Genomic DNA, 26,153 nt, shown 5'->3' with positions numbered 1-26,153 from the left:
TATCGCTGGATTGAGTTATCGGAGATAATTGCGCGTTCATGTGTTGTCTTAAAAGGGGATATGTATGGATACTCGAAACCATGATCAGCAGTGCAGCGATTGGCTGGTGGCAAGACGGCAATGTAATGGCGTCATATAATTTAAAACGACACCTGACGAAAAACTTGACAAATTTCTGGACTTTTATACGGAAACAGCCAAGCAAACAAAACTACATAAATGTTATAATATATACATGAAACAGATAATAGATACATGTTTTCATTTTATTATAATTTTTTTTTCATGATTCCCAATTATTTAGATTCGCAATTTATAGTTGTGCAGTCTTTACATTTTTATTTCAATGTAGAAATTATCTATTCATTTCCTTTTATATTTGGACAGATTTGTTATGTGACAGCATTAATGAAAGTTTCTTAAGGGTCATTAACATGTTATCTGCATCTCCTGCGCTCCATCAAGCCACTCTTATAATAGCAGTCATCACTCAAAATAATGCACGACTCTATTATCTGTATAGCATGTGTGTAAGACTCTAATACAATTATGTATGTATGTATGTGTAACGGAGGCCAGTGAGTAGTGCTGTGTAGGTAAAACCTCACTCCCCGATCTCAAGAGATGCACTAGCGATTGACGCTAGTGGCTGTAGCCATTTAGCCTCCTTGTTAGTGCGTACACCTCCCATGCCGGAAACCCGGGTTTGAGCCCCACTTGGAGCATCAGAGGGGACCTGAGAGAGAGGGGTTACATTGGTGCCGTGACCCGTACGGGAGTGAGGTTTAGGGGGGTGAGTGTAACGGAGGCCAGCGAGTAGTGCTGTGCAGGTAAACCTCACTCCCCGATCTCAAGAGACGCACTAGCGACAGACGCTAGTGGCTGTAGCCATTTAGCCTCCTTGTTAGTGCGTCCGCCTCCCATGCCGGAAGACCCGGGTTCGAGCCCCGCTCGGAGCGAGTGCGAGGAGCGTCAGAGAGGACCCGGGTGAGAGGGGTTACATTGGTGCCGTGACCCGGGTGGGAGTGAGGTTTAGGGGGGTGAGTGTAACGGAGGCCAGTGAGTAGTGCTGTGTAGGTAAAACCTCACTCCCCGATCTCAAGAGATGCACTAGCGATTGACGCTAGTGGCTGTAGCCATTTAGCCTCCTTGTTAGTGCGTACACCTCCCATGCCGGAAACCCGGGTTTGAGCCCCACTTGGAGCATCAGAGGGGACCTGAGAGAGAGGGGTTACATTGGTGCCGTGACCCGTACGGGAGTGAGGTTTAGGGGGGTGAGTGTAACGGAGGCCAGCGAGTAGTGCTGTGCAGGTAAACCTCACTCCCCGATCTCAAGAGACGCACTAGCGACAGACGCTAGTGGCTGTAGCCATTTAGCCTCCTTGTTAGTGCGTCCGCCTCCCATGCCGGAAGACCCGGGTTCGAGCCCCGCTCGGAGCGAGTGCGAGGAGCGTCAGAGAGGACCCGGGTGAGAGGGGTTACATATGTATGTAAGTAACAATTTTATGACAAATAAATATTTCAGTGAGTAAAACTGGCTGTCTACAGTAGGCTGTTTTGGACTACACAGCATTTTTATATTATTTTTAAATAATTTTTAAAATGATTATTATTTTAAATGATTGTCCCTGGATCAGTACGATACTCTTGTAATAAAGTAGCGGTGGTAGCAGACATATGCTGAGTATCAGTTCTGGTTGAAAAGAAGCGATCTAATCCTGTTTACATGAAATAAGCTGCTCCCAAGCAGGTTTAAGCTTACAGACCCTATGACAGCAGCTCCGGGATGAGCTTCGAAGAACCAAACGATCCAAGATCACGCCAAATCGTCAACAATCAAATCCAGCTAACTGAGTTAGCGACGTACGAAGAACGGGCCCCTGGTTAATTTGGTGCTTCAGACAAGGTTGTGGATAGGATTAAGTTAATTAATTATATAGACACAAAATTACAGTGTGTTTTTGTGTTCATTGGAAAGGGCATATATATATCGATACTCAAAATCATGATCAGCAGTGCAGCAATTGGCTGGTGGCAAGATAGCAATATTATGGCATCATAGAATTATACTCAAGAAAGCAAAGTTACATTAAAGTCCTATAGTTTCATAAACCGTTTTAGCATTTGTACAGTTTTTACAGTGTTGGATAATTTTTCCAACATTAATAAATCTCTAAACAATTCTGGATCATATCAAATTGTCAGCAATAAAATCCAGCTAACTGCGAAATCCATGTACGAAGAAATGCATGGCCTTTAAATTAATAAAACGTATTGTGTTTTGTTTGTCCACCCATCAGATCAAATAATATAATAACTATTTGAATTAAATTGTTTCCTCACACTATACACAGAGAAACAAAACAAAGAACAAGCTCACTCTTGTTATAGAACCGAATATTTATTAAACTGCTCACTAATTGTTTCTGTGTGATCGATTTCAATGAATACAGCAACTAATGAAGAATATCTTTTGGGGATTTTAGCAAACATATCTGGAGCTCATCCTTCTGCTCAGTTCATACTTTTGGTCTGATTTTACTCCATGGGTCTGATGGTCATGTCTGGTCTCTTCCATCCGCTTTAGCCCACTTCTTGTAGATCTAATGTCATTAACCAGAAAAGCAACAGCAGCCACACTCACAAGAGCAGAGGCGACCAATCGGATCACAGCTTCAGTAAAACCACAACAGTGGATGTGGTCTGAAAAAAAAGAAAACACTTCATCAGAATTATTCACTTAGCTATCTTTCCAACAGACTAACAGGTGCCAGTTTTACGGGTGATTATGAGATTAAGCATCCATTGGGATAAGGCAGAACGTCCCCAAGTTTTAACATTTGCATGCATATTTTCCCGGTTTAGACAAATAACATTAACTACGATTGTTTAATATAATTCTAGACTCAGGCTTCAGCCACATCCTTAACATCATCTCTCCTAGAAACCTGTGTAATTATTTGATTCTTTCTCCAAGATCTTTTGTCCCTTGATCACTAATGTTTTGTAAGCAACACCCCCACTATCACAGCCCTCTACATGTCTCTGCCACACATCTGCGGTCTGTACTTTGTTTCAGATCACAAAAGAAAAAAAGGAAATGCTCTAAGCCTCATTTGCACAAACAAGTAATTGCTTTTTTTTTTTATTAATGCATGAGTTTATCAAATGCAAACTTTTAATGCAATGTAAGTGGCTATGAAAACTTCTGCTAAATGCATAAATGCAATGCAAATGAAACCTTGCTATTTAAATTGCTGTATGTGGTTGTTTAGCACCCATCAACAGTTACATGAAACAACACCTATGGATGTGTTTGGTCATAAGTGCACGAGTGTGTTTTCCTTCCTGACACATGTCATACTTTGAAAATGTAATCACACATAACAACACATATGTTAGAAATGGCGTACCTGAGCATGGTTGATGGAGTTCAGTAACGTTCATATTGTTAGTCTGGTTGATGGATGAATTATTTAGCACACAACTAGACACCATATTGGACTTTGTAGAACTTTCTGGTGATGAAGAACTGTGTGGGGTCTCTGATAAAGCAGAGATCCTGTTATAATCTTTGTTTACTGTAAATAAATATTATAAAGCCATGTTAATATTAAAGCCATTAATATAATAAATTGTGCATGTACTGCATATCACGAAATATTTCTAAATATTAAAATGACAAAGATATAATTCAAATGAAGAATGGTCATGGTAATTTACAGTGTTTTTCTCTACTCACCATAAACCGTAACATTGAAGGTCATGTAGCTGGTCTCACTGCTGATGACTGTAACTTTGTAAAGTCCAGAGTCTGTGGTCCTGGTGTTCAGGATGGTCACAGATCCAGTCTGATCCAAATGTAGCCGGTCTCTAAATCTCTCATCAGGACCACCATATGTAGAGCTGGTTTGCATGAGCCTGTTGACTTCAGCTATCCGAATGCTTCCAAACATCCACTGAATTAAGAAATATTTCTGTTCTTCAGAAACATCAATGTGTAGAGTAATAGATTCCCCCTCCATCACTGACACTGTCTTCATTTCATGTGTCGCATCTGAAGAACAAACAGCAAAATGTTTTCTACCAGACTAAACACTCTCCAAAAACATATGATTGTTAATGACCAAACTTTATCTGTACTAAATTTCCAACACATTTCTCACCAGGGTGCAAAACTAGTGGCTAAAATTATAGTGTTAAAAGAATAAAGTGTTAAATTATATTTAAAAAAAAAAAAATAATAATAATAATAAAAAGATTTAATCTAATCTAATCAGATAGATAAAAATAATAAAAGGAAGACATAAAGCACCCATAACTTACCAAGCAGACACCACAAGCACACACAGAACAGAATAACAGCGTTAACCATATCCACAGGCGGTCGTCTGCCAGCTGCTGTGAGTAATCTCTCACATCACAAGCGCTTTTGTCACCGCGTTCACGCACCTGCGCGTCAAGTTCAGGTTCAAGTGCGTGTCTACTCGACGTTGCGTGGTAGATTTCTTTAGCATTTATTCATATTCACTATTTATGTTTTTAACAGTTTGTTTTACTATAATTATGTTATTTGCGGTTTGACAAATCAAATCAGAGCCTCTCATGGACTCTATAATTAAGTTTTGTACAGCTGTCTTTGTGTGTGTGTATATATATATATATATATATATATATATATATATATATAATTTTCAGTGGATTAATCAGGATTAATCACTATTTGCAATTACACCTGAATCCTAACCATTTTTTTTTTTCTGAAATGCATACCAAAAGATAAATAACAGGACACAGATACATAATTTTCATGTATTGATTCATCAATATGTGGTTCTTTTTTTCTGAATTTCAAAAGTTTAACATTTACTTAGATCAAATTTACCTGAGCACTATATCAAACCATGCCATTTAACTACAGATAGTGTAAGAGTTTTAGGTGAACCAGTGGTTAAATATAGCCACATATCTATGAAATTATGCATAGAGAAACTCGAAAGAATGAACTCAGAAACACAAACATGCGCCACCATCACATAAGCAGCACTCTGGGCACTCTTGTTTTTGTGAGGTGTTCATTTGCTCTGCCACAATACTTTAGGATCGATATTTTCACGTTCTGAAGGCTTCAAGTGCCAGTAAAACCAAGTAAAAATGCATATGCGTTTCCAAACAGCTGTAATTTTCGCATCATTGCATGTAGGCGTTCTGCGCATGCGCAGTGTGAAACACTCGACGCTATAACAGGAAGAAGCTCCAGCATATCAACTACCAAAGTCGTCTCTGTTTATCGAGCTTGGCATGAATGTATTTGAGAGTAACTGGGGTAAAACCTTAAGCTTCTTCGGTGTTTTCATCGCGGCGCTCACCGCTGTTTTTTACTATCTTTAGAATTCAGAGATCGACCAGACTTTCCTGACCTGAATAATTTGTCACACTGCGCATGCGTGAAATGCGTAAAAAAAAATTGACGTAATTAACAACAACCAACCAATTAACGTCGTTAACGCGCTATTTTTGACAGCCCTAATATATATATATATATATATATATATATATATATATATATATAAATATATATATATATATATATATATATATATATATATATATATATATATATATATATATATATATATATATACACTGTGAAACCCTACAAGTTAACTTAACTCAAACAGTTTGAGTAAACAGATTGCCTTGATTTAAACCATGTACGTTTTAAAACTTTGCATTCAAGTAATTAAGTGATTAACTAAGTGCTGATTGAGAATTAGTGATGAACAGCTGCTGTTAACAAACAGAATCACTGAAGAAAAGAGAAACACAAGAACTACTACAACTGACTTCAGACACAGACTTAGATGAAATCAACTGAAATAAAATACATGAAATCTCTCAAGATCTGATTAAACAACCCACAAACAGCATCACCAGCTCCACTTATTAATAACCAGACTGACTTTATTTCTGTCAGACGTCTACAGAAGATCTTATTGAGAATGAACTAAGGTTTAGATGTTGATTTATTGTTTCATTTGAAGTAACCATGTTAGAGATCAGTGTTTGCTTTAGTTGGGCTCGTGACCCTTGATTTCTGTCTTAGTCTTTTCTCTGGCTGTTATAACCATGTGTTTCTAAAACACATTTGGTGTAATTAAAAAGCCCAGAAGAAATATCATCAGGTGTTAACCTGTACCTAGGTGTAGGTTGTTATACTTTATGTCGGTGATGATAATCATCAATTATTGATCTGTACGGAGTCTAATCTCTGATGAAATAGACCACCAGCCTGCACAGTGGTAACAAGGCATGATGGATCCATGTTCTCATTCTGTTTACGCCAAATTCTGACTGTACCATCTGAATGTTTCAACAGAAATCAAGACTCATCAGACCAGGCATTTTCCCAGTCTTCAACTGTCCAATTTTGGTGTGCTCTTGCAAATTGTAGCCTCTTTTTCCTATTTGTAGTGGAGATGAGTGGTACCCGGTGGGGTCTTCTGCTGTTGTAGCCCATCCGCCTCAAGGTTGTGTGTGTTCTGGCTTCACAAATGCTTTGCTGGATACCTCGGTTGTAACGAGAGGTTATTTCAGTCAAAGTTGCTCTTCTATCAGCTTGAATCAGTCGGCCCATTCTCCTCTTTCCTCTAGCATCATCAAGGCATTTTCTCCCACAGGACTGCCACATATGGATGTTTTTCCCTTTTCACACCATTCTTTGTAAACCCTAGAAATGTCAAGGCAAGACTGGGACTCAGTTGTAGGTGCTCAAAAAGATCAGTTTATTAGATGGGCTTTAATTTCAAAGGACAGAAAAGATAAAAATTTAAATTAACAAACAAAAACTATCCAGAAACAGGGCGGTCTGGAGCAGATCCAAAAGAGCCTCCTGGACGAATGGGCTAGTTGCATATCTCCGCCATCTTGGATTTCTGGTCTTGCGAGTGTGTGCGTAGATATTTCCGGTTGTGCTTAAAGTCTGTGCAGAAAACTGGAGCAGTCCAAATATTACCTTCTATATGTTTACAGGATTTATAATATCACTTCATATGCAAATAAGATATACACTGCTATTATTACTATACTACAAATGTTAACTGAGCCAGTGGATTTGAAACTTGTGTATGTTTGGGTCCGGTGAATGAATTAAATACACTAATGTTCATACTGTTCACGAAATGAAAGTTGAACTCATGGCGTGTATACACAGCTATATAATGTATTTTATCTTACCAAATATGTAAATGTACAAATTACTTATTTCTCGAAAATGTTTGCATTATTATTATTATTTTTATATTAAATATTTACCTCGTGAGAAGTGGTCTGCGATTTATCTTCAGAAATATCTATTTCTCAATTGTACACATACATCAGTCTGTTTCATTTTCACAACATATTTTATTATTTTACACAGTAAAAAATACGTGACTAATTTTAATATGTTTAATCTGATAATTAATGCAAAACAATAACAATATACATAGATAATGATTTATGCTACAGATCTTTCACAAAACAAATAAAAACACACATGAATGCAAACAGCGATCTTTTATTTAATGCAAACATACCATAATTATATTATGTCTAATTGTACAGTTAGTTATAAATTATGTTATCAAATAAAGTTAATAAAACATGCTTTATCAGAAATCTCTGTGCGTCTTGTTTGACAGTCAGAAACATTTATCTTACATAACAGAACAAAACCTGCTCTTCAAAATGAAAAGTATTGCATATTTGAGTGGTTTGTGTTTGAAAGAAGAAATCCCTGTGGACCTGACCTGACCCGATAATCAACAGAAGAATAATGCAATCTCCGCGTTGTATCTTGATGAATTTCCACACAGAAGTACGCAAAATATAGGGAGTATGTTTCCCCATGTTTTTGATATACCACTATCGGCTGTTAAATTTGAAAATCATTAATTATATACATCTAGCCAAGATCCGTGTGCAAGTTTCCATTACAGTCAATGCGAGCGTCGCAAGACCGGAAATAAGTACGCACACACTCGCGTCGCTGAAGCTCACCGGCGCCATCTTGTGCACCTAGCCCATTCCACATGGAAATCCACTGATGCAATGCCCAGATAATCTGACAGGGAGGCGGGGGCGCTGTTGAGGCGGGGAACTGGTGGGTGCAGCGCAGCGAAGAAGAGGAGTGACAGCGATCGATGATCGCGAGCACGGAAGGCTGGAGAGTAACGCTGCCTGAAAGCAGGAGGGAAAAAACAAAACTAGAGGATGAAAACAAAACGGGCATGATCTCTGTGCAGGCTAAACAAGAGATGTGGACAAAGCTGAGACATGGACGAGAACAACACGACGATCTGACAACAGACAGCACACATGAGGAGACTAAATAGAAAAGGAGTGATCATCACGATGCAGAGGAGGTGATGGTGACCAATAACAAGATAAAAATCAAATTTTTCCCACTAATTTTTGCTACCCAAATTTAAAGTCCTCATCTTGTACATGTACAGATACTGAATTGAAGCTGCTGAAGTTTATTTTCTTGACATTATTATAAAAACATCTCAAGAAATTCCCTTTTGGTGTTGCTTTAAGCTCTATAATACTATTTTATGCTAAAGTTAATGTGGTTTTGTCGGAAGCTTTGTGTTCTTATCCAGGGTGCGATTTGTGAAAAAAAAACAGAGGGGGGGGGGTGTTTTGAAACATTTTAATTCATAAAAATAAATAATGAGAACATGAACTAAATGACTTCATGTGCTAATTAGCATATTTATGACATACTGTAAGTGCATCGTATTATATTGCCTCCCTATACTCACATACTGCAATTTAATTTAGCAATTTAATTTAATTCTCAATAAAACCGTTTTATTGTTTTAATGCTTTAATGTTTCTGTTGTCAGACAACGGAATGAATATTATAATGACTGAAACGCGGTCCATTAAGATTAAGATCTTATCCATGTAGAAATAAAAAAGAAAATAAATAGAGACAATAATTTTAAATGGGACATGGGTAAGTGTGGCACCCATTCTCAAGACAACATTCTTCAGATGTTAAGATGTTGCCTGTTTAAAAAACAACTGGAAACTGCTACAAAATCAGTGTGCATCAGTGATCAATAATAGAGAATTATATATAGATCAGTGGTGTACAAGTGCTTCAAGAAACAGTTACTTGCTAAACACTTAACAACTGACTAAATGGCTACTGTAAATACCTGGAAATTAATATTATGATAAAGCATAAATCAGTGAAGATCCTAACAAAAATAGTGTGTGGTTAACATAAAGTTTCATTTTCTCAAGCCTTTTGATTGCACCATTATGCTTTCCAGTGAAGAAGGCTTCATCAGTGGATGAGAGCAAGTGTGTGGTTATCAGTCTCTGTAACATCAAAACAGGATTTGAAAATGACTAATGATTTATGATCTGAGGCACTTATTAACAATAGTTTGTCATGTAAGTTATCCAACTTTTTTTTTATATATATATATATCAACACTAGTAAAATAGAAATTAAACTGATATTATTACTTAAGGTTTCGTAACTTTATCTCATTGAATTACGTAACGAGCAGTCCGTTTAAATAAATCAGTGTTAACAAGCTGATGCACAGCATCGGATCGATAATAATTATTTAACATCATTTTACACTCAATTTAACCTTCAAGAAGTCAGTATTTTACTTGGATTATGTTAAACAAGTACACTTTAACCACGATGAACAACATGGTTAAAGTGTAGTTGAACAACGTTTATCCATCGTGTAGTTGTCCAAGTAATAATAATAATCCAAGTAAACGACTGACTTGTTGAAGGTTAAATTTAGTGTAAAAAGATTTTCAATAATTATTATCGACATAAACTTCAAAACAACCGTGTTGCATTTTCCGCCATTTTCGTTTAAGACGTTTCCTCTCCCATGGCCTCATGTTATACTTCCGACTTCTGAACTGGTTGCAGTTCCACTCTGATTCCATAACAAGGCGCTCACAGGAATGAATGGAGGTCAATGGCGGTATACCCCTCAAAATCCACTTTTCTTAGGATATCATTTTTTGTCTAGTAATTTTGAATGTTGTATTCGAAAGGAGATGCAAATAAATTACACATTGCTGGGTGTTAGATTTTTTAGAGTCACTTATTTGCTTTAAAAAGTCTTTTAAAATGTCAATGACGTCATACACATCTTACGACCAGAGATACTGCTTTACAGAAATCCTTCAGTCACTTTGATGCTTTCAGAGAATGTCTAATAGGGGTGTAACGGTACGTGTACTCGTACCGGACCGTTTCAGTACAGGGCTTTCGGTAGGGTGCACGTGTTGTAGCAACAATCACTTTCTGGGGAATAATTAACTCAAATGAAGTGAATATTCATGAGTCTATGAATATAACGTGCTTATTGCTTACAAATATTAAATTACCCAAAGAGGGAATATTTAATCATTTAAAGGTAACCTTTACTAGAATTAATTTAAGTTACTCTAGACAATCTGTTCGTCCAGCGAACTGGAAGCTAGACTTCCTTATCAAAATCCAATAAAAATACCCTTCTTACAAACTCCAAGAAATATTAATCTTCTGATCAGGAAAAAACAATATTTTCTGTGTCTGTACTACTAAGATTACTGAAAATTAATTCATATAAAACAAAGCTCGTAGCGTAGATCACACGATTCAGGGACTTCGATCTCAATGAGCAATAAAACAATTGAATTCAAGCAAATTATAGGATTTAATAAAAACAGACTAAAGAGTACATAACTACAATTCACACGGAGTAAATATGAGTATATAGCAAAACGAAAAATACAATTTAAACAAGGTAAATGAACAAGAATAATAATGAGATAAATGAGAGATAGAGATAAAGAGAGAGAGAGAGAGGGAGAGAAAGTGAAAGTGAAAAGCAATCTCAGCGTGGCAATTTCAAACAGTTAACTTTGCAAGAGACCCCAAGTCATTGGATGATTTCACAAACATGGAATAGCCTAGACAACCTTAAACAGCAATTTTAGTTGCGATATAAGAAAGTACTTGCTTTGATCTGGCTCTTGTGCGTAGCTGCGCTCAAATTGTCCGGTCTGTGCGGCCTCAGCGTGGTTCTTTCCAGAGCAGATGATACGCGAGCTCGATGGTTAACGCGAAGGTAAACTTTGCCAAAAGATGACTAGACTTAAGTTCGTTTGGCTCGTGAAGGCAATTGAACGAAGTCAAAAATCAGCAGACAATAAAGAAAAACTAGAATGAAACGAAAAGTAAAGAAGAATTAAAGCTGCAAGCAGCGATGAACGGGCCCTCGCACCCGGGCTCACCGCCATCGTGTGGCTTTAGTAAAAAGGTGAACGTTGAGAAATATGCATTTAATGTCCTAAATATAAGTGGAATATATCAAAGTATATCCCATATATGTGCCAATCTTACCGTTGCCAGCAGGTGGCGCTATCATTATAATGGAATATTGGCCTTCAGATCTGTTCAGGCCAGGACCCTTATCACACAAGTGAAGTTTGGGCAAGATCGGACATTTTATGCCTGAGTTATAACATCTTTTATTCCCATGGCGAGACATCGAACTTCATCACGGCGCCATGAACACACCTTTTAACAAAAACTCAAGATCTTCACAACTAAACATCACACAGGTATTTAGATTAGACTGACCACAAAAAAGACATTGATGTCATAAAATTTCTAGGAGTAGTTTGTCGCAGTGTAAAATATGTAACTTCCTGTTGCCAATAGGTGGCGCTATGACTATAACTGAATATTGGCATGTAGATCTGTTCAGGTCAAGAGTCTTATCCAACATGTGAAGTTTGGGGCAGATTGGACATTGTATGTCTGAGTTACAGCAACTTCCTTTTTCATGGCGAAACATCGAAATTTGTCAGGCCGCCATGGACCCGCCCTTTAACGAAACCTCAAGTCCTTCGCAATTTATTATCGCAAAGGGCTTTAGATTACACTGACCAAGTTTGGTGTTGATCTGAATAAATCTCTAGGAGGAGTTCGTTAAAGTACAACCCCTGAAAATGGCAAAAACAACACCAATTTTGAAGGGAAAATTCAAAATAACCGACTTCCTGTTGGGATTCGGATTTCGTACCAAGAGACTTTTTTGTAGGTATTGGAGTGTTACATGTGTGTACCAATTTTTGTACATGTACGTGAAACATAGCTCGAGGCGCATTCCGTTTAAAGTGTATAGGTGGCGCTATAGAGCTGTTCTGCCACACCCGGTGGAATATTGGCCTGCAGATCTGTTCAGGCCAGGACTCTTATCACACATGTGAAGTTTGGGGAAGATCGGACATTTTATATCTGAGTTATAACATCTTTTATTCCCATGGCGAGACATCGAACTTCGTCACGGCGCCATGAACAAGCCTTTTAACGAAAACTCAAGATCTTCACAACTGAACATCGTACAGGCCTTTAGATTAGACTGACCACAAAAAAGACATTGATGTCATAAAATTTCTAGGAGTAGTTCGTCGCAGCGTAAAATATGTCACTTCCTGTTGCCAATAGGTGGCGCTATGACTATAACTGAATATGGGCATGTCAATCTGTTCAGGTTCGGAGTCTCATCAAACATGTGAAGTTTGGGGCAGATTGGTCATTGTATGTGTGAGTTATAGGAACTTCATTTTTCATGGCGAATCATCGAAATTCGCCAGGCCGCCACGGACACGCCCTTCAACGAAAAGTCAGGATCTTCGCAATTTAACATCGCAAAGGCCTTTAGATTAGGCATACCAAATTTGGTGTTGATTTGAAGAACTCTCTAGGAGGAGTTCGTTAAAATACAACACATGGAAATGACAAAAATTACACAAAATATGCTCATAATATTAAAAATAACCGACTTCCTGTTGGGTTTAGAATTTCGCTCCAAGAGTCTTTTTTGTAGGTGTTGGTGTGTTACATATGTGTGCCAATTTTCGTGCATGTACGTGAAACATAGCTGGAAGGCTGTTGATTTTCTTGGTATAGGTGGCGCTGTCGAGCTATTTTGCCACACCCTCTTCTGAATCCTATATCAGACGAAAATTTTCACCAGGTTTGACGAGTGTGCAAAGTTTCATGACTTTTTGAGCATGTTAAAGCCCTCAAAAATGCGATTCATTCGGGAGAAGAAGAAGAAGAAGAAGAAGAAGAAATATAGCTGCAAGCAGCGATGGCGGGCTCAAGCCACCAATGCCATCGCCACCCCGGTGGCATCAGGTAAACTGTGCCCAGCGGGCACATGCATTCACAATATCCCTCTGGCAGTGAGGTTTTAAAGGATAAGGCAGTTAAAGGGTTAATCAGAATCATCAAGACTTTAAAATCACATTCACAGAACAATATATATAACTTTAGTGACACTTTACAATAATATTTCATTTCTAAACATTATGTTAACATGAACAATATTTATATAGCATTCATTCATGTCATTTAATATTCCAAACTTAAACATTAAAACATTGTTTTATTGTGATTTTTTTTCCAAGCACATTTTACCAATTCCAAACCATATCAATCTTAATAACTACCATTATTTTTTATTTAATCATTTATGAGTGCTATACAATAGTCCAGGAAAGCTGGAAGAGAAAAACTCCTTATATTCATGTGTGCAGAATTATTGGGCATGTTTTCTTTTACAGATGAAATGCGCTAAAAAAGAGTTTTAACTCAAACTGTAAAGCCCATGAGAAATATCAAACACAAATGCAATACAGAAATTGATAAGTTAAGACTTGGCCATTGTACAAAAAATGCTGACTGGGTCATGAGGTCAGAAAAGAAGAAGAAAAAAACAGGTCAAGAAGAACTGACAAAAAGAATTGCAAAATAATTAGGAATTAATGTGAAGATTAATTTTTAGTCAATTCTGCAAGACAGACTTTCAGGAAAGGAGGTGGAATAAAAAAGAGCTCCTAAATCTTAATCCCGGATTCTGGAAGATATATTCATCAAACCATTGGACAAGAGGAGGTGGTGCTGGTCCTTCACGAGTCACTCTAATCTGTTCATAAAGCCTATATATAAAGTCTTAATATATAGTATTTCACAATACTTCATGGTATTCTAATTAAATAATTTTTTTGAATCTTAGATCTCTCAGAACCTGACACAGAGTAATTCTGGAGACTCCAGGAAAGTGGCAGTTCTGTAAAATGTTGGCGCTGGAGACTAAATGCTCACTGATAGTTTCACACCTAATTCACTTACACACACACACACACATTACCCACAGTGACAGAGGGACAGAGTTACATCAGATGTTTGATAGTTTTTTAATTTTCTATCATCCATATAGTGTTGTATAGTCATGAAACTATGCATATTTCCTCAGAATGACTTGTCTTCTATGTGTACATTTTTTTGAAGTTGCAGAAGCTGCACTTTAAAAAAATAAAAGACATTTACTGGTTACTTTTTTACTGTTATTTCAATAAATCACCACGACAAAACCATTCAAGCTATCCAAAATTCATTCACACCTGTTCTGTAAGATAAATTCTTTAAACAGTGGTAAAAGAGGATGTGGGGCTGAACCTTCAAGAGTCACTCAAAACTTATCTGTCCATAAAGCCTATAAAGAATTATTTCTTAATATACAGTTCACAATACTTCAGCTTGTTATTCTAATTAAGTGAGGGTCATTTTTATCAGTAAATACATAAAATTCATATTATTTTTCTTTGAAAGATTTCTATAAATGATTTAAATCATACTCGTTTCTACAATAATTATTTAAAAGTAATCCTATAGCTCCATCTGGTGGCCATTATTGGTACTAAGAATTGCAAGCTTGATTTATAAATTATGATAGTTTTAATTTTATGCTGGCTCTTGAAAATGATAAAGCTATGAAACTTACTGTGCTTCCTTCAAATGATTACTTCTACATATATAAAAAATTATGAAGAGTTGAAATGAAAAATGTTAAAGATATCGTAAAATAACTATTGTATTTTTTTATTTTACTTTAATAAATCGCTATGGCCACACCATTTAAGGTATCCTAAACCCATTCGCAATTTAACATCTTCAGTATATTAGCATCATGTTGAAAAAGTTTGGTGTGAACTACTTATGTCTTCTCGGAGGAGTATGAATTCATTTTTACATGCTGATTTTATCATGAATCCACAATAAACTTTCTGAGTTCTGTATCAATCTGTGTTGTTGTTTGTTTATTTTTATTTTTTTTATTTTTCATAGGAAGATAACTGACCCTTTACTCTCCTTTTTAATAAATGTGCTTATAAACCAAGAACAAGCTATTTATAGCTGTATTTATAAACTGCTTACTACTGACTATTAATATTGGGACAAGGCTTTATAAAGCATAAACTGACTATTTACTAATGAGTGCAGTTATTATAAAGTGTTACCAATGCATTTACTAATGTTAACAAATTAGACATTATTTTACAGTGTTATTAAATCCTTTAATGACTTATAAGCATTTGTGAAAGAAGCTTAGTCTTGATCTGTGAACTGAACAGTTTTACTGTTACATCCATGAGATTTTAAAAATGTAGATACATATCATGTCACAGGATGGAATAGGTCAGTATCAAATGAGTTGAAATTATTATTTGCAGCACAAATAAGTATTTTTAGAATTTTGTTTTTAATTCCTGAAACTGTCAGAAAAGGATAAGGCCTAAGAGATTTCTTAAGCTGTAATGAAAACAGCAATGTTAGCAACAGCAACAAAAAATAACAATTTAAAATAATTTTTTTTCTGGTGATTAAAGAGATGATTAAGTCTCTCTCTCTCTCTTTCTCTCTCTCATTGTGTCTGCCACTCAGCTCATGCCCATCCCCCACTCACACACACACACTCACACACACACACATGCACTCAGTCAGCACACATACATTGCTCAAACAGAGGGACAGAGTGAGTTGAGATGTCTGACAGTTTTTTTAATTTTCTTTTAATCATACAGTGTTGTAAAGTCATGAAACTATGCATATGTCCTCAGAATGATTTGATCTCTGTATGAAATTTTTTTAAAGTGTTTGGAAGCTGCAATTTAAAAATACAAGACAATTAATGATTCCCTTTTTACTGTCATTTCAAAAAATCACCACGACAAAACGGTTCAAGCTAACCAAAATCCGTTCGCAATTTAAGTTCCTCAATGTTTTTTCAACATGTAGACAAAGTTTGGTGAGTATAGTGAACATTTCCTCTGAGGAGAATGCATTAAATCAGAGCTCAATTTAAATATTCAAATCAAAATAGCCGACTTCCTGTTGGTCGTAGCTGATGACTGTGAATTAGAAAGTTGTCCGTCTTGATAAGAACAATCTATGTACCAAGTTTGGTGTCTGTAGCTAAAACTAAACCCCCCACTTTTGTCAAAAGGTGGCGCTATAGCGTGCCTCCTTCACGCCCTTTTAAAAGCTTTTGCCATTGTCTAGCTATCACTAATACTGATATGTGTTTTGAGTTTCATGTAAATCTGAGGTTGTTGTCTGCCTCAAACTCATCATTACAGAACATTCAAGTTTGACACGTTGCCATGGCAACGCCATATTAGATATCAATATCCCCACAACAGATTTACATCGGCCGTGTTTTGTCATTATTCTGATGAAGTTTTAAGTAAATCGAGTAAAAATAAGATGCTGAATTCAAAGCATTTTGAAAATGACTCACTTCCTGCTGCCAGTTGGTGGCGCTATAACGTTGACTCTTAATAGTCACATATATATGATCGGTATCATACAACGAACAAACCAATGAAGTTTGATCAAATTCAGGAAATGTATGTGGATGTCATTAGACATTTTCTGTTTCTCATTTCTCGCCATAATTTCCACGCCTCGCTACGGGCAAACCGTTCGAGATATCAAAAATCCCCTCGCAATTTTTCATCCACAATGTCTTGAGATCATGTTCACCGAGTTTCGTGGCGAACGGGTTGAAAACCTCAGAGGAGTATTTCAAATTCCAGAGCATGCTTTTTTTAAACAGCCCTGAATAGCTGACTTCCTGTTGGGTGGAGCCTATGACATAAAGTGTGAAAGTTGTTCGGCTCAATGAGATCTATAAGTGTACTGAGTTTCATACAAATACATGCAAGTCTGTGTGAGCTATGGTTCAAGATTTCTGAAGGTGTTCCAGGGGGCGCTGTAGAGTCCCTGTGCCACGCCCGGGTCCCAGCCTCTGCGGCGTCCTGATGGCCGCAGATTCCAATGTGTGTGCCAATTTTCAAGAGTTTTTGAGCATGTTAAGGCCCCTAAAAACCCCCGGAAGGTTTAATAAAAAATAAAAAAAATAATAAGAATAATCCTTAGAAGAACAATAGGGCTCTTCGCCCCTTCGGGCTTGAGCCCTAAATATAGCTGCAAGCAGCGATGGCGGGCTCAAGCCACCAATGCCATCACCACCCCGGTGGCATCAGGTAAACTGTGCCCAGCGGGCACATGCATTCACAATATCCCTCTGGCAGTGAGGTTTTAAAGGATAGAGGGGAGCGTAGAGGGGAGCGTGCATTTGCAGTGGCTGGGCCACGACTCTGGAATACCCTGCCTTTAGAGATCAGACTGGCCCCTTCCTTGTCTATTTTTAAATCTTTGCTAAAAACTTTTTTATTTTCCTTAGTGTACTGACTACTGTGTTATGCTACATTTTGAAATGGGTGGTTTTAAATTTTTTGTCTGGTCTATTTTTATGTATGTGTAATATTCTTGCTCTTATGTTAAAGCACTTTGGTCAGCCAGGAGGCTGTTGTAAATGCGCTATACAAATAAATTGAACTTGAACTTGAACTTGATATGGCAGTTAAAGGGTTAATCCGAATCATCTAGACTTTAAAATCACATTCACAGAACAATATATATATATATATATATATATATATATATATATATATATATATATATATATAACTTTAGTAACACTTTACAATAAGATTTCATTTATAAACATTATGTTAACATGAACAATATTTATATAGCATTCATTCATGTCAGTTAATATTCCAAACTTAAACATTAAAACATTGTTTTATTGTGATTTTTTTCCAAGCACATTTTACCAATTCCAAACCATATCAATCTTAATAACTACCATTATTTTTTATTTAATCATTTATGAGTGCTATACAATAGTCCAGGAAAGCTGGAAGAGAAAAACAGGTCAAGAAGAACTGACAAAAGAATTGCAAAATAATTAGGAATTAATGTGAAGATTAATTTTTAGTCAATTCTGCAAGACAGACTTTCAGGAAAGAAGGTGGAATAAAAATGAGCTCCTAAATCTTAATCCTGGATTCTGGAAGATATATTCCTCAAACCATCGGACAAGAGGAGGTGGTGCTGGTCCTTCACGAGTCACTCTAATCTGTTCATAAAGCCTATATATAAAGCCTTAATATATAGTATTTCACAATACTTCATGGTATTCTAATTAAATCATTTTTTGGAATCTTAAGTCTCTCAGAGCCTGACACCGAGTAATTCTGGAGACTCCAGGAAAGTGGCAGTTCTGTAAAATGTTGGCGCTGGAGACTAAATGCTCCCTGATAGTTTCACACCTAATTCACTTAACACACACACACACACACACACACACACACACACACACACACACACACACTTACATTTATTCATTTAGCTGACGCTTTTATCCAAAGCGACTTACAATTGCTATATGTCAGAGGTCGCACGCCTCTGGAGCAACTAGGGGTTAAGTGTCTTGCTCAGGGACACATTGGTGTCTCACAGTGTATTCGAACCCGGGTCTCCCACACCACAGACATGTGTCTTATCCACTGCGCTAACACCACCCAATATATACATTTATCAGACGCTTTTATCCAAAGAGACTTACAGTGCATTCAGGCTATACATCTTTTACTTATCACGTGTTCCCGGGGAATCGAACCCCCAACCTTGCACTTGATAGCACAATACTCTACAAACTGAGCTACAGGAACATTAACCACAGTGACAGAGGGACAGAGTGACATCAGATGTATGATAGTTTTTTACTTTTCTATCATCCATATAATGTTGTATAGTCATGAAACTATGCATATTTCCTCAGAATGACTTGTATTCTATGTGTACATTTTTTTGAAGTGTTTAGAAGCTGCACTCTAAAAAAGTAAAAGACATTTACTGGTTACTTTTTTACTGTTATTTCAAAAAATCACCACGACAAAACCATTCAAGCTATCCAAAATTCATTCGCACCTGTTCTGTAAGATAAATTCTTTAAACAGTGGTAAAAGAGGATGTTGTGCTGAACCTTCAAGAGTCACTCAAAACGTATCTGTCCATAAAGCCTATAAAGAATTATTCTTAAAATACAGTTCACAATACTTCAGCTTGTTATTCTAATTAAGTGAGGGTCATTTTATCAGTAAAATACATAAAATACATATTATTTTTCTTTGAAAGATTTCTATAAATGGTTTAAATCATACTTGTTTCTACAATAATTATTTAAAAGTAATCCTATAGCTCCATCTGGTGGCCATTATTGGTACTAAGAATTGCAAGCTTGATTTATAACTTATGATAGTTTTAATTTTATGCTGGCTCTTGAAAATGATAAAGCTATGAAACTTACTGTGCTTCCTTCAAATGATGACTTCTAGGTATATAAAAAATTATGAAGAGTTGGAATGAAAATTTTTAAAGATGTAGTAAAATAACTATTGTATTTTTTTTATGTTACTTTAATAAATCGCTATGGCCACACCATTTAAGGTATCCTAAACCCATTCACAATTTAACATCTTCAGTATATTAGCTTGATACATGTCCTGTATCAATCTGTGTTGTTGTTTGTTTATTTTTATTTTTTTATTTTTCATAGTAAGATAACTGACCCTTTACTCTCCTTTTTAATAAATGTGCTTATAAACCAAGAACAAGCTTTTTATAGCTGTATTTATAAACTGCTTACTACTGACTATTAATATTGGGACAAGGCTTTATAAAGCATGAACTGAAAATTTACTTTTTGAGTTTGAAATTATTATTTGCAGCACAAATAAGGTTTTTTAGGATTTTTAAAAATCCCTAAAACTGTCAGAAAAGGATAAGGCCTAAGATATTTCTATGTGAGTGGCTAAATTTATTTTTGTTTTTATAATTGTAATACATAAACTATGAAATTATACAAAATGTATAAAAAAGTAAATAAATAAATACGCTACATTGAAAAAGCAGCCAAGACAAATGAGTCTCCTTTTTATATATATATATATAGATTAAAATTGAAGACAGAAGCAGCTGGTATATGCGGTCACTTAATATTCAAATCCAGTAGATCCACTTCAGATTTATTTCTCAACAGTTTATGTTCACGTGGCTGTTTTCGTTTATATTCGCCAAGCTATTATGTAGCCTATTTTGAAATAATCTTGTCCGTGATGTGTTCGTTCGTACGACGAAAGGCAGAATCCTGCAGCTCAAGAGATATGTTATTGTGCCAGTCGCGCTTTCAAATAGTCTTGCACACTTAAACGGGTCACAAACACCTGTATTTAGCTCTTGTTGTGTTATAATGTGTGTATTGTGTGCATTTATGGCAATATTTTATTTTAAAAAGCTATTAAACAAGAATAAATTCGTTAGTTTTGAACTTGTGACACTGTGCGCGCTGATCGGAGCGGTGATTTCAGATAGGCAGGCACAAATATTTAATTTTCACACAAACAGTTCAAAAACATCTTAATTTAGCTCTTGGTGTGTTCTAATTGGTGAATTGTGTGATATCGCTGCAATACTTTATTCTTAATAGCTATGAAACAAGAATAAACTCGTTTTTTCTGAGCTCATCATTCCACACGCTCCTGCTCAGAGCTGTGATTCATCTCTCCTGTTTCTCACGTATCACTGACCACACATCAATTATTAATGAGCCCTGACCCGGTAATAATCATATATGTTGGTTTAGCTTGTCAGTGTGAATTAAATCTAAGTATTTATTTGTATTTTAACCGATTTAAAAGAGAAACTAAAACTCCGGTAATTGCACCTGTAGGGGCGCAATTTCTCTCAGACAATGGAAGTCTAAGCACATATACTCAAACAGAGGGACAGAAGTGAGATGAGATGTCTGACAGTTTTTTAATTTTCTGTTATCCATACAGTGTTGTAAAGTCGTGAAACTATCCATATTTACTCAGAATGACTTTTTGTCTGTATGAAAAAAAGGTTTTGAAGTGTTTGGAATTTAAAAATGCAGGAAAATTAATAATTCCATTTTTAATGTCATTTAAAAAAAATCACAGAGACAAAACCGTTCAAGCTATCCACAATCTATTGGCAATTTAAGTTGTTTAAAATGTTTTGGCATCATGTAGACAAAGTTTGGTGTGTATAGTGTTACTCTCCTCTGAGCAGTATGCATTAATTCACAGCTAAATGTAAAAAAAAAAATCCACATTCAAATCAAAATAGCTGACTTCCTGTTGATCGTAGCTGATGACTGTGAATTAGAAAGTTGTCCGTCTTGATGAGAACAATTTTTGTACCGAGTTTGGTGTCTGTAGCTAAAACTAACCCCCCCACTTTTGACAAAAGGTGGCGCTATAGAGTGCCTCTTCCACGCCCTCTTATGAACTTTTGCCAGTGTCTAGTTATCATAAATACTGATATGTGTTCTGAGTTTGATGAAATTCTAAGCATGTTATATGCCTCAAAATCACCTGAGAAGTATTCCAGTTTAACATGTTGCCACGGCAACAATGTTTTTAGATATCAATATCCCCCCAGCAGATTTATATAGGCTGTGTTTTAACATTATTCTGATGAATTTTGAAGCAAATCGAGTAATAATAAGATGCTGAATTCAAAGCATTTTGAAAATGACACACTTCCTGCTGCCAGTTGGTGGCGCTATAACTTTGACTCCTAATAGTCACATATATGCGATCGACATCATACAAAGAATAATCTGATGAAGTTTGATTAAAATCAGGAAATGTATGTGGATGGTATTAGACACTTCCTGTTTCTCATTTCTCGCCATAATTTCAACACCTCGCCACGAGCAAACCGTTCGAGATATCAAAAATCCCCTGGCAATTTTTCATCCCCAATGTCTTGAGATCATGTTGACCGAATTTGGTGGCAATCGGCAAAAAAACCTATGACAAGTATTTCAAATTCCAGAGCATGCGCTTTTTACATAACTCTAAATAGCTGACTTCCTGTTGGGCGGAGCCGAATGACATGCAGTACGAAAGTTGTTCGGCACGATGAGATCTATATGTGTACTGAGTTTCATATTAATACGAGCAAGTATGTGTGAGCTATACATCAACATTTATGACTGTGTTCCAGGGGGCGCCGTAGAGCCCCTGTGCCATGCCCGGGTCCCAGCCTCTGCAGGCTCCTAAAGGCCACAGATTCCAAAGTGTGCGCAAATTTTCAAGAGTTTTTGAGTATGTTAAGGACCCCAAAAGCCCCCACAACTTTGACGAAAAATATGAATACTAAACCCTAAATATCCAACTTCCTGTTGGGCGGAGCCTACGACATGCAGTACAAAAGTTGTTTGGTTTGATGAGATCTACATGTGTACCGAGTTTCGTGTGTCTACGTGCAAGTATGTATGATATATGGCCCTCAGTATTCCAGGGGGCGCTGTAGAGCCCCTGTGCCACGCCCGTGTATCAGTCTCTGCCCGGCCCTAATGGCCGCAGGTTCCAATGTGTGTGCCAATTTTCAAGACTTTTTAAGCATGTTAAGGGCCCCAAAAGCCCCCGAAACCTTGAAGAAAAATAATAATAAATATAGCTGCAAGCAGCGATGGCGGGCTCAAGCCACCAATGCCATCGCCACCCCGGTGGCATCAGGTAAACTGTGCCCAGCGGGCACATGCATTCACAATATCCCTCTGGCAGTGAGGTTTTAAAGGATATGGCGGTTATAGGGTTAATCCGAATCATCTAGACTTTAAAATCACATTCACAGAACAATATATATATATATATATATATATATATATATATATATATATATATATATATATATATATATATATATATATATATTTAGTAACACTTTACAATAAGATTTCATTTATAAACATTATGTTAACATGAACAATATTTATATAGCATTCATTCATGTCAGTTGATATTCCAAACTTAAACATTAAAACATTGTTTTATTGTGATTTTTTTTCCAAGCACATTTTACCAATTCCAAGCCATATCAATCTTAATAACTACCATTATTTTTTATTTAATCATTTATGAGTGCTATACAATATTCCAGGAAAGCTGGAAGAGAAAAACTCCTTATATTCATGTGCAGAATTATTAGGCATGTTTTCTTTTACAGATGAAATGCGCTAAAAAAGAGTTTTAACTCAAACTGTTTTAACTCAAAGTCGAAAATTATGAAATACCCATGAGAAATATCAAACACAAATGCAATACAGAAATAGATAAGTTAAGACGTGACCATTGTACAAAAATGCTGACTGGGTCATGAGGTCAGAAAAGAAGAAGAAAAAAAAACAGGTCAAGAAGAACTGACAAAAATAATTGCAAAATAATTAGGAATTAATGTGAAGATTAATTTTTAGTCAATTCTGCAAGACAGACTTTCAGGAAAGGAGGTGGAATAAAAATGAGCTCCTAAATCTTAATCCCGGATTCTGGAAGATATATTCCTCAAACCATCGGACAAGAGGAGGTGGTGCTGGTCCTTCACGAGTCACTCCAATCTGTTCATAAAGCCTATATATAAAGTCTTAATATATAGTATTTCACAATACTTCATGGTATTCTAATTAAATCATTTTTTGGAATCTTTGATTTCTCAGAACCTGACACATTGTAATTCTGAGACTCCAGGAAAGTGGCAGTTCTGTAAAATGTTGGCACTGGAGACTAAATGCTCCCTGATAGTTTCACACCTAATTCACTTAACACACACACACACACACACACACACACACACATACACACACATTACCCACAGTGACAGAGGGACAGAGTGACATCAGATGTATGATAGTTTTTTAATTTTCTATCATCCATATAGTGTTGTATAGTCATGAAACTATGCATATTTCCTCAGAATGACTTGTCTTCTATGTGTACATTTTTTTGAAGCGTTTATAAGCTGCACTTTAAAAAAATAAAATACATTTACTGGTTACTTTTTTACTGTTATTTTTAAAAAAAATCACCACGACAAACCATTCAAGCTATCCAAAATTCATTCGCACCTCTTCTGTAAGATAAATTCTTTAAACAGTGGTAAAAGAGGATGTGGTGCTGATCCTTCAAGAGTCTCTGAAAACGTATCTGTCCATAAAGCCTATAAAGAAATATTCTTAATATACGGTTCACAATACTTCAGCTTGTTTTTCTAATTAAGTGAGGGTCATTTTATCAGTAAAATACATAAAATTCATATTATTTTTCTTTGAAAGATTTCTATAAATGATTTAAATCATACTTGTTTCTACAATAATTATTTTAAAGTAATCCTATAGCTCCATCTGGTGGCCATTATTGGTACTAAGAATTGCCAGCTTGATTTATAAGTTATGATAGTTTTAATTTTATGCTGGCTCTTGAAAATGATAAAGCTATGAAACTTACTGTGCTTCCTTCAAATGATGACTTCTACGTATATAAAAAATTATGAATAGTTGGAATTAAACATTTTAAAGATATAGTAAAATAACTATTGTATTTTTTTATGTTACTTTAATAAATCTCTATGGCCACACCATTTAAGGTATCCTAAACCCATTTGAAATTTAACATCTTCAGTATATGGCTTCATGTTAAAACAGTTTGGTGTGAACTACTTGTGTCTTCTTGGAGGAGAATTAATTCATTTACAGGCTGAGTTTATCATAAATCCACAATAACATTTCTGAGTTCTGTATCAATCAGTGTTGTTGTTTGTTTATTTTTATTTTTTTATTTTTCATAGGAAGATAACTGACCCTTTACTCTCCTTTTTAATAAATGAGCTATTTATAGCTGTATTTATAAACTGCTTACTACTGACTATTAATATTGGGACAAGGCTTTATGAAGCATGAACTGACTATTTACTAATGAGTGCAGTTATTATAAAGTGTTATCAATGCATTTGCTAATGTTAACAAATTAGACATTATTTTACAGTGTTATCAAATCCCTTAAATGATTTGTAAGTGTTTTGTAATGATTTTATTGACCTAAAAGCATTTGTGAAAGTTCTGCTTACATTACAGCTTAGTCTTGATCTGTGAGCTGAACAGATTTACTGTTACATCCATGAGATTATGTAAATTCAAATAAATATCATGTCACAGGATGTCAGAGGTCAGTATCAAATTAGTTAGAAATTATTATTTGCAGCACAAATAAGGTTTTTTAGGATTTTTAAAAATCCCTAAAACTGTCAGAAAAGGATAAGGCCTAAGATTTCTATGTGAGTGGCTAAATTTGTTTGTTTTTATAACTATAATGCATAAACTATGAAACTATACAAAATGTATAAAAAAGTACAAGTTATTCTTTTCCAATGTTTTTTATTTATTTACATTTTTTTTTTTTTTTTTTTGGGATTTACATTTTTAAAAATTAGCCTATGGCAATCATTCTAAACAGCTTGAATAAAACCTGTCAATATTTATTATAGACCACTATAACTGTGTATAATCTAACAAACGAGTTTATTATGAAAATAAAGTGTGTACACCAGATAAATTGGACGATAAAGAAATTGCTAACAATAATATAATAGAGCATGTTTTAGGTTTTTAGGCGTTTAGATGCAGAAATGGACAAATCAAATGTAAAATCAAATGTAATTGATTTAATTAAATATAGATTAAGTCTTGTTAGAGCAAAATAATAAATAAATACGTACACACATTAAAAAAGCAGCCAAGATGAATGAGTTTAATTTTTTATATAGATTAAAATTGAAGACAGAAGCAGCTGGTATATGCGGTCACTTAATATTAAAATCCAGTAGATCCACTTCTGATTTATTTCTCAACAGTTTATGTTCACGTGGCTGTTTTCGTTTATATTAGCCAAGCTATTATGTATTTTGAAATAATCTTGTCCGTGATGTGTTCGTTCTTACGACGAAAGGCAGAATCCTGCAGCTCAAGAGATATGTTATTCTGCCAGTCGCGCTTTCAAATAGTCTT

The 26,153-nt window shown here is 35.8% G+C and overlaps 2 protein-coding genes and 1 long non-coding RNA gene across 3 annotated transcripts in view; 2 read left to right on the top strand and 1 right to left on the bottom strand.

The window, feature by feature from the left end:
• Positions 1 to 26,153, top strand: part of LOC127988160 (matrix-remodeling-associated protein 5-like) — a 136,570-nt gene that overhangs the window by 35,618 nt on the left and 74,799 nt on the right. The window lies entirely within an intron of this gene.
• LOC127988182 (uncharacterized) lies at positions 2,387 to 4,529 on the bottom strand. Its single transcript, XM_052590804.1, has 4 exons — positions 4,327 to 4,529; positions 3,743 to 4,057; positions 3,414 to 3,581; positions 2,387 to 2,703 (listed from the first exon to the last, which is right to left on the bottom strand). Exons 1-4 carry the CDS (start codon positions 4,373 to 4,375, stop codon positions 2,483 to 2,485), a joined length of 753 nt encoding a protein of 250 aa, XP_052446764.1. The 5' UTR covers positions 4,376 to 4,529; the 3' UTR covers positions 2,387 to 2,482.
• Positions 8,072 to 26,153, top strand: part of LOC127988190 (uncharacterized) — a 39,942-nt gene continuing 21,860 nt past the window's right edge. The window contains exon 1 of the long non-coding RNA XR_008161566.1: positions 8,072 to 8,405. This is a non-coding gene — a long non-coding RNA (uncharacterized LOC127988190). The remainder of the gene's footprint in view (positions 8,406 to 26,153) is intronic.

Source organism: Carassius gibelio, chromosome B22, assembly GCF_023724105.1.
Source record: "Carassius gibelio isolate Cgi1373 ecotype wild population from Czech Republic chromosome B22, carGib1.2-hapl.c, whole genome shotgun sequence".
In the NCBI taxonomy this organism is placed as follows: domain Eukaryota; kingdom Metazoa; phylum Chordata; class Actinopteri; order Cypriniformes; family Cyprinidae; genus Carassius; species Carassius gibelio.
Note: the sequence above shows the minus strand (reverse complement) of the source record. Positions and strands in the feature narration are given on the sequence as shown.

Excerpts from the sequence above, each read along its gene's own strand:
- LOC127988182 (XM_052590804.1), bottom strand. The coding sequence starts at position 4,375 with ATGGTTAACGCTGTTATTCTGTTCTGTGTGTGCTTGTGGTGTCTGCTT. Across the intron at positions 4,058-4,326 it reads GTGCTTGTGGTGTCTGCTTG|ATGCGACACATGAAATGAAG; the intron begins GTAAGTTATGGG and ends TTTGTTCTTCAG. Across the intron at positions 2,704-3,413 it reads ACTCCATCAACCATGCTCAG|ACCACATCCACTGTTGTGGT; the intron begins GTACGCCATTTC and ends CTTTTTTTTCAG.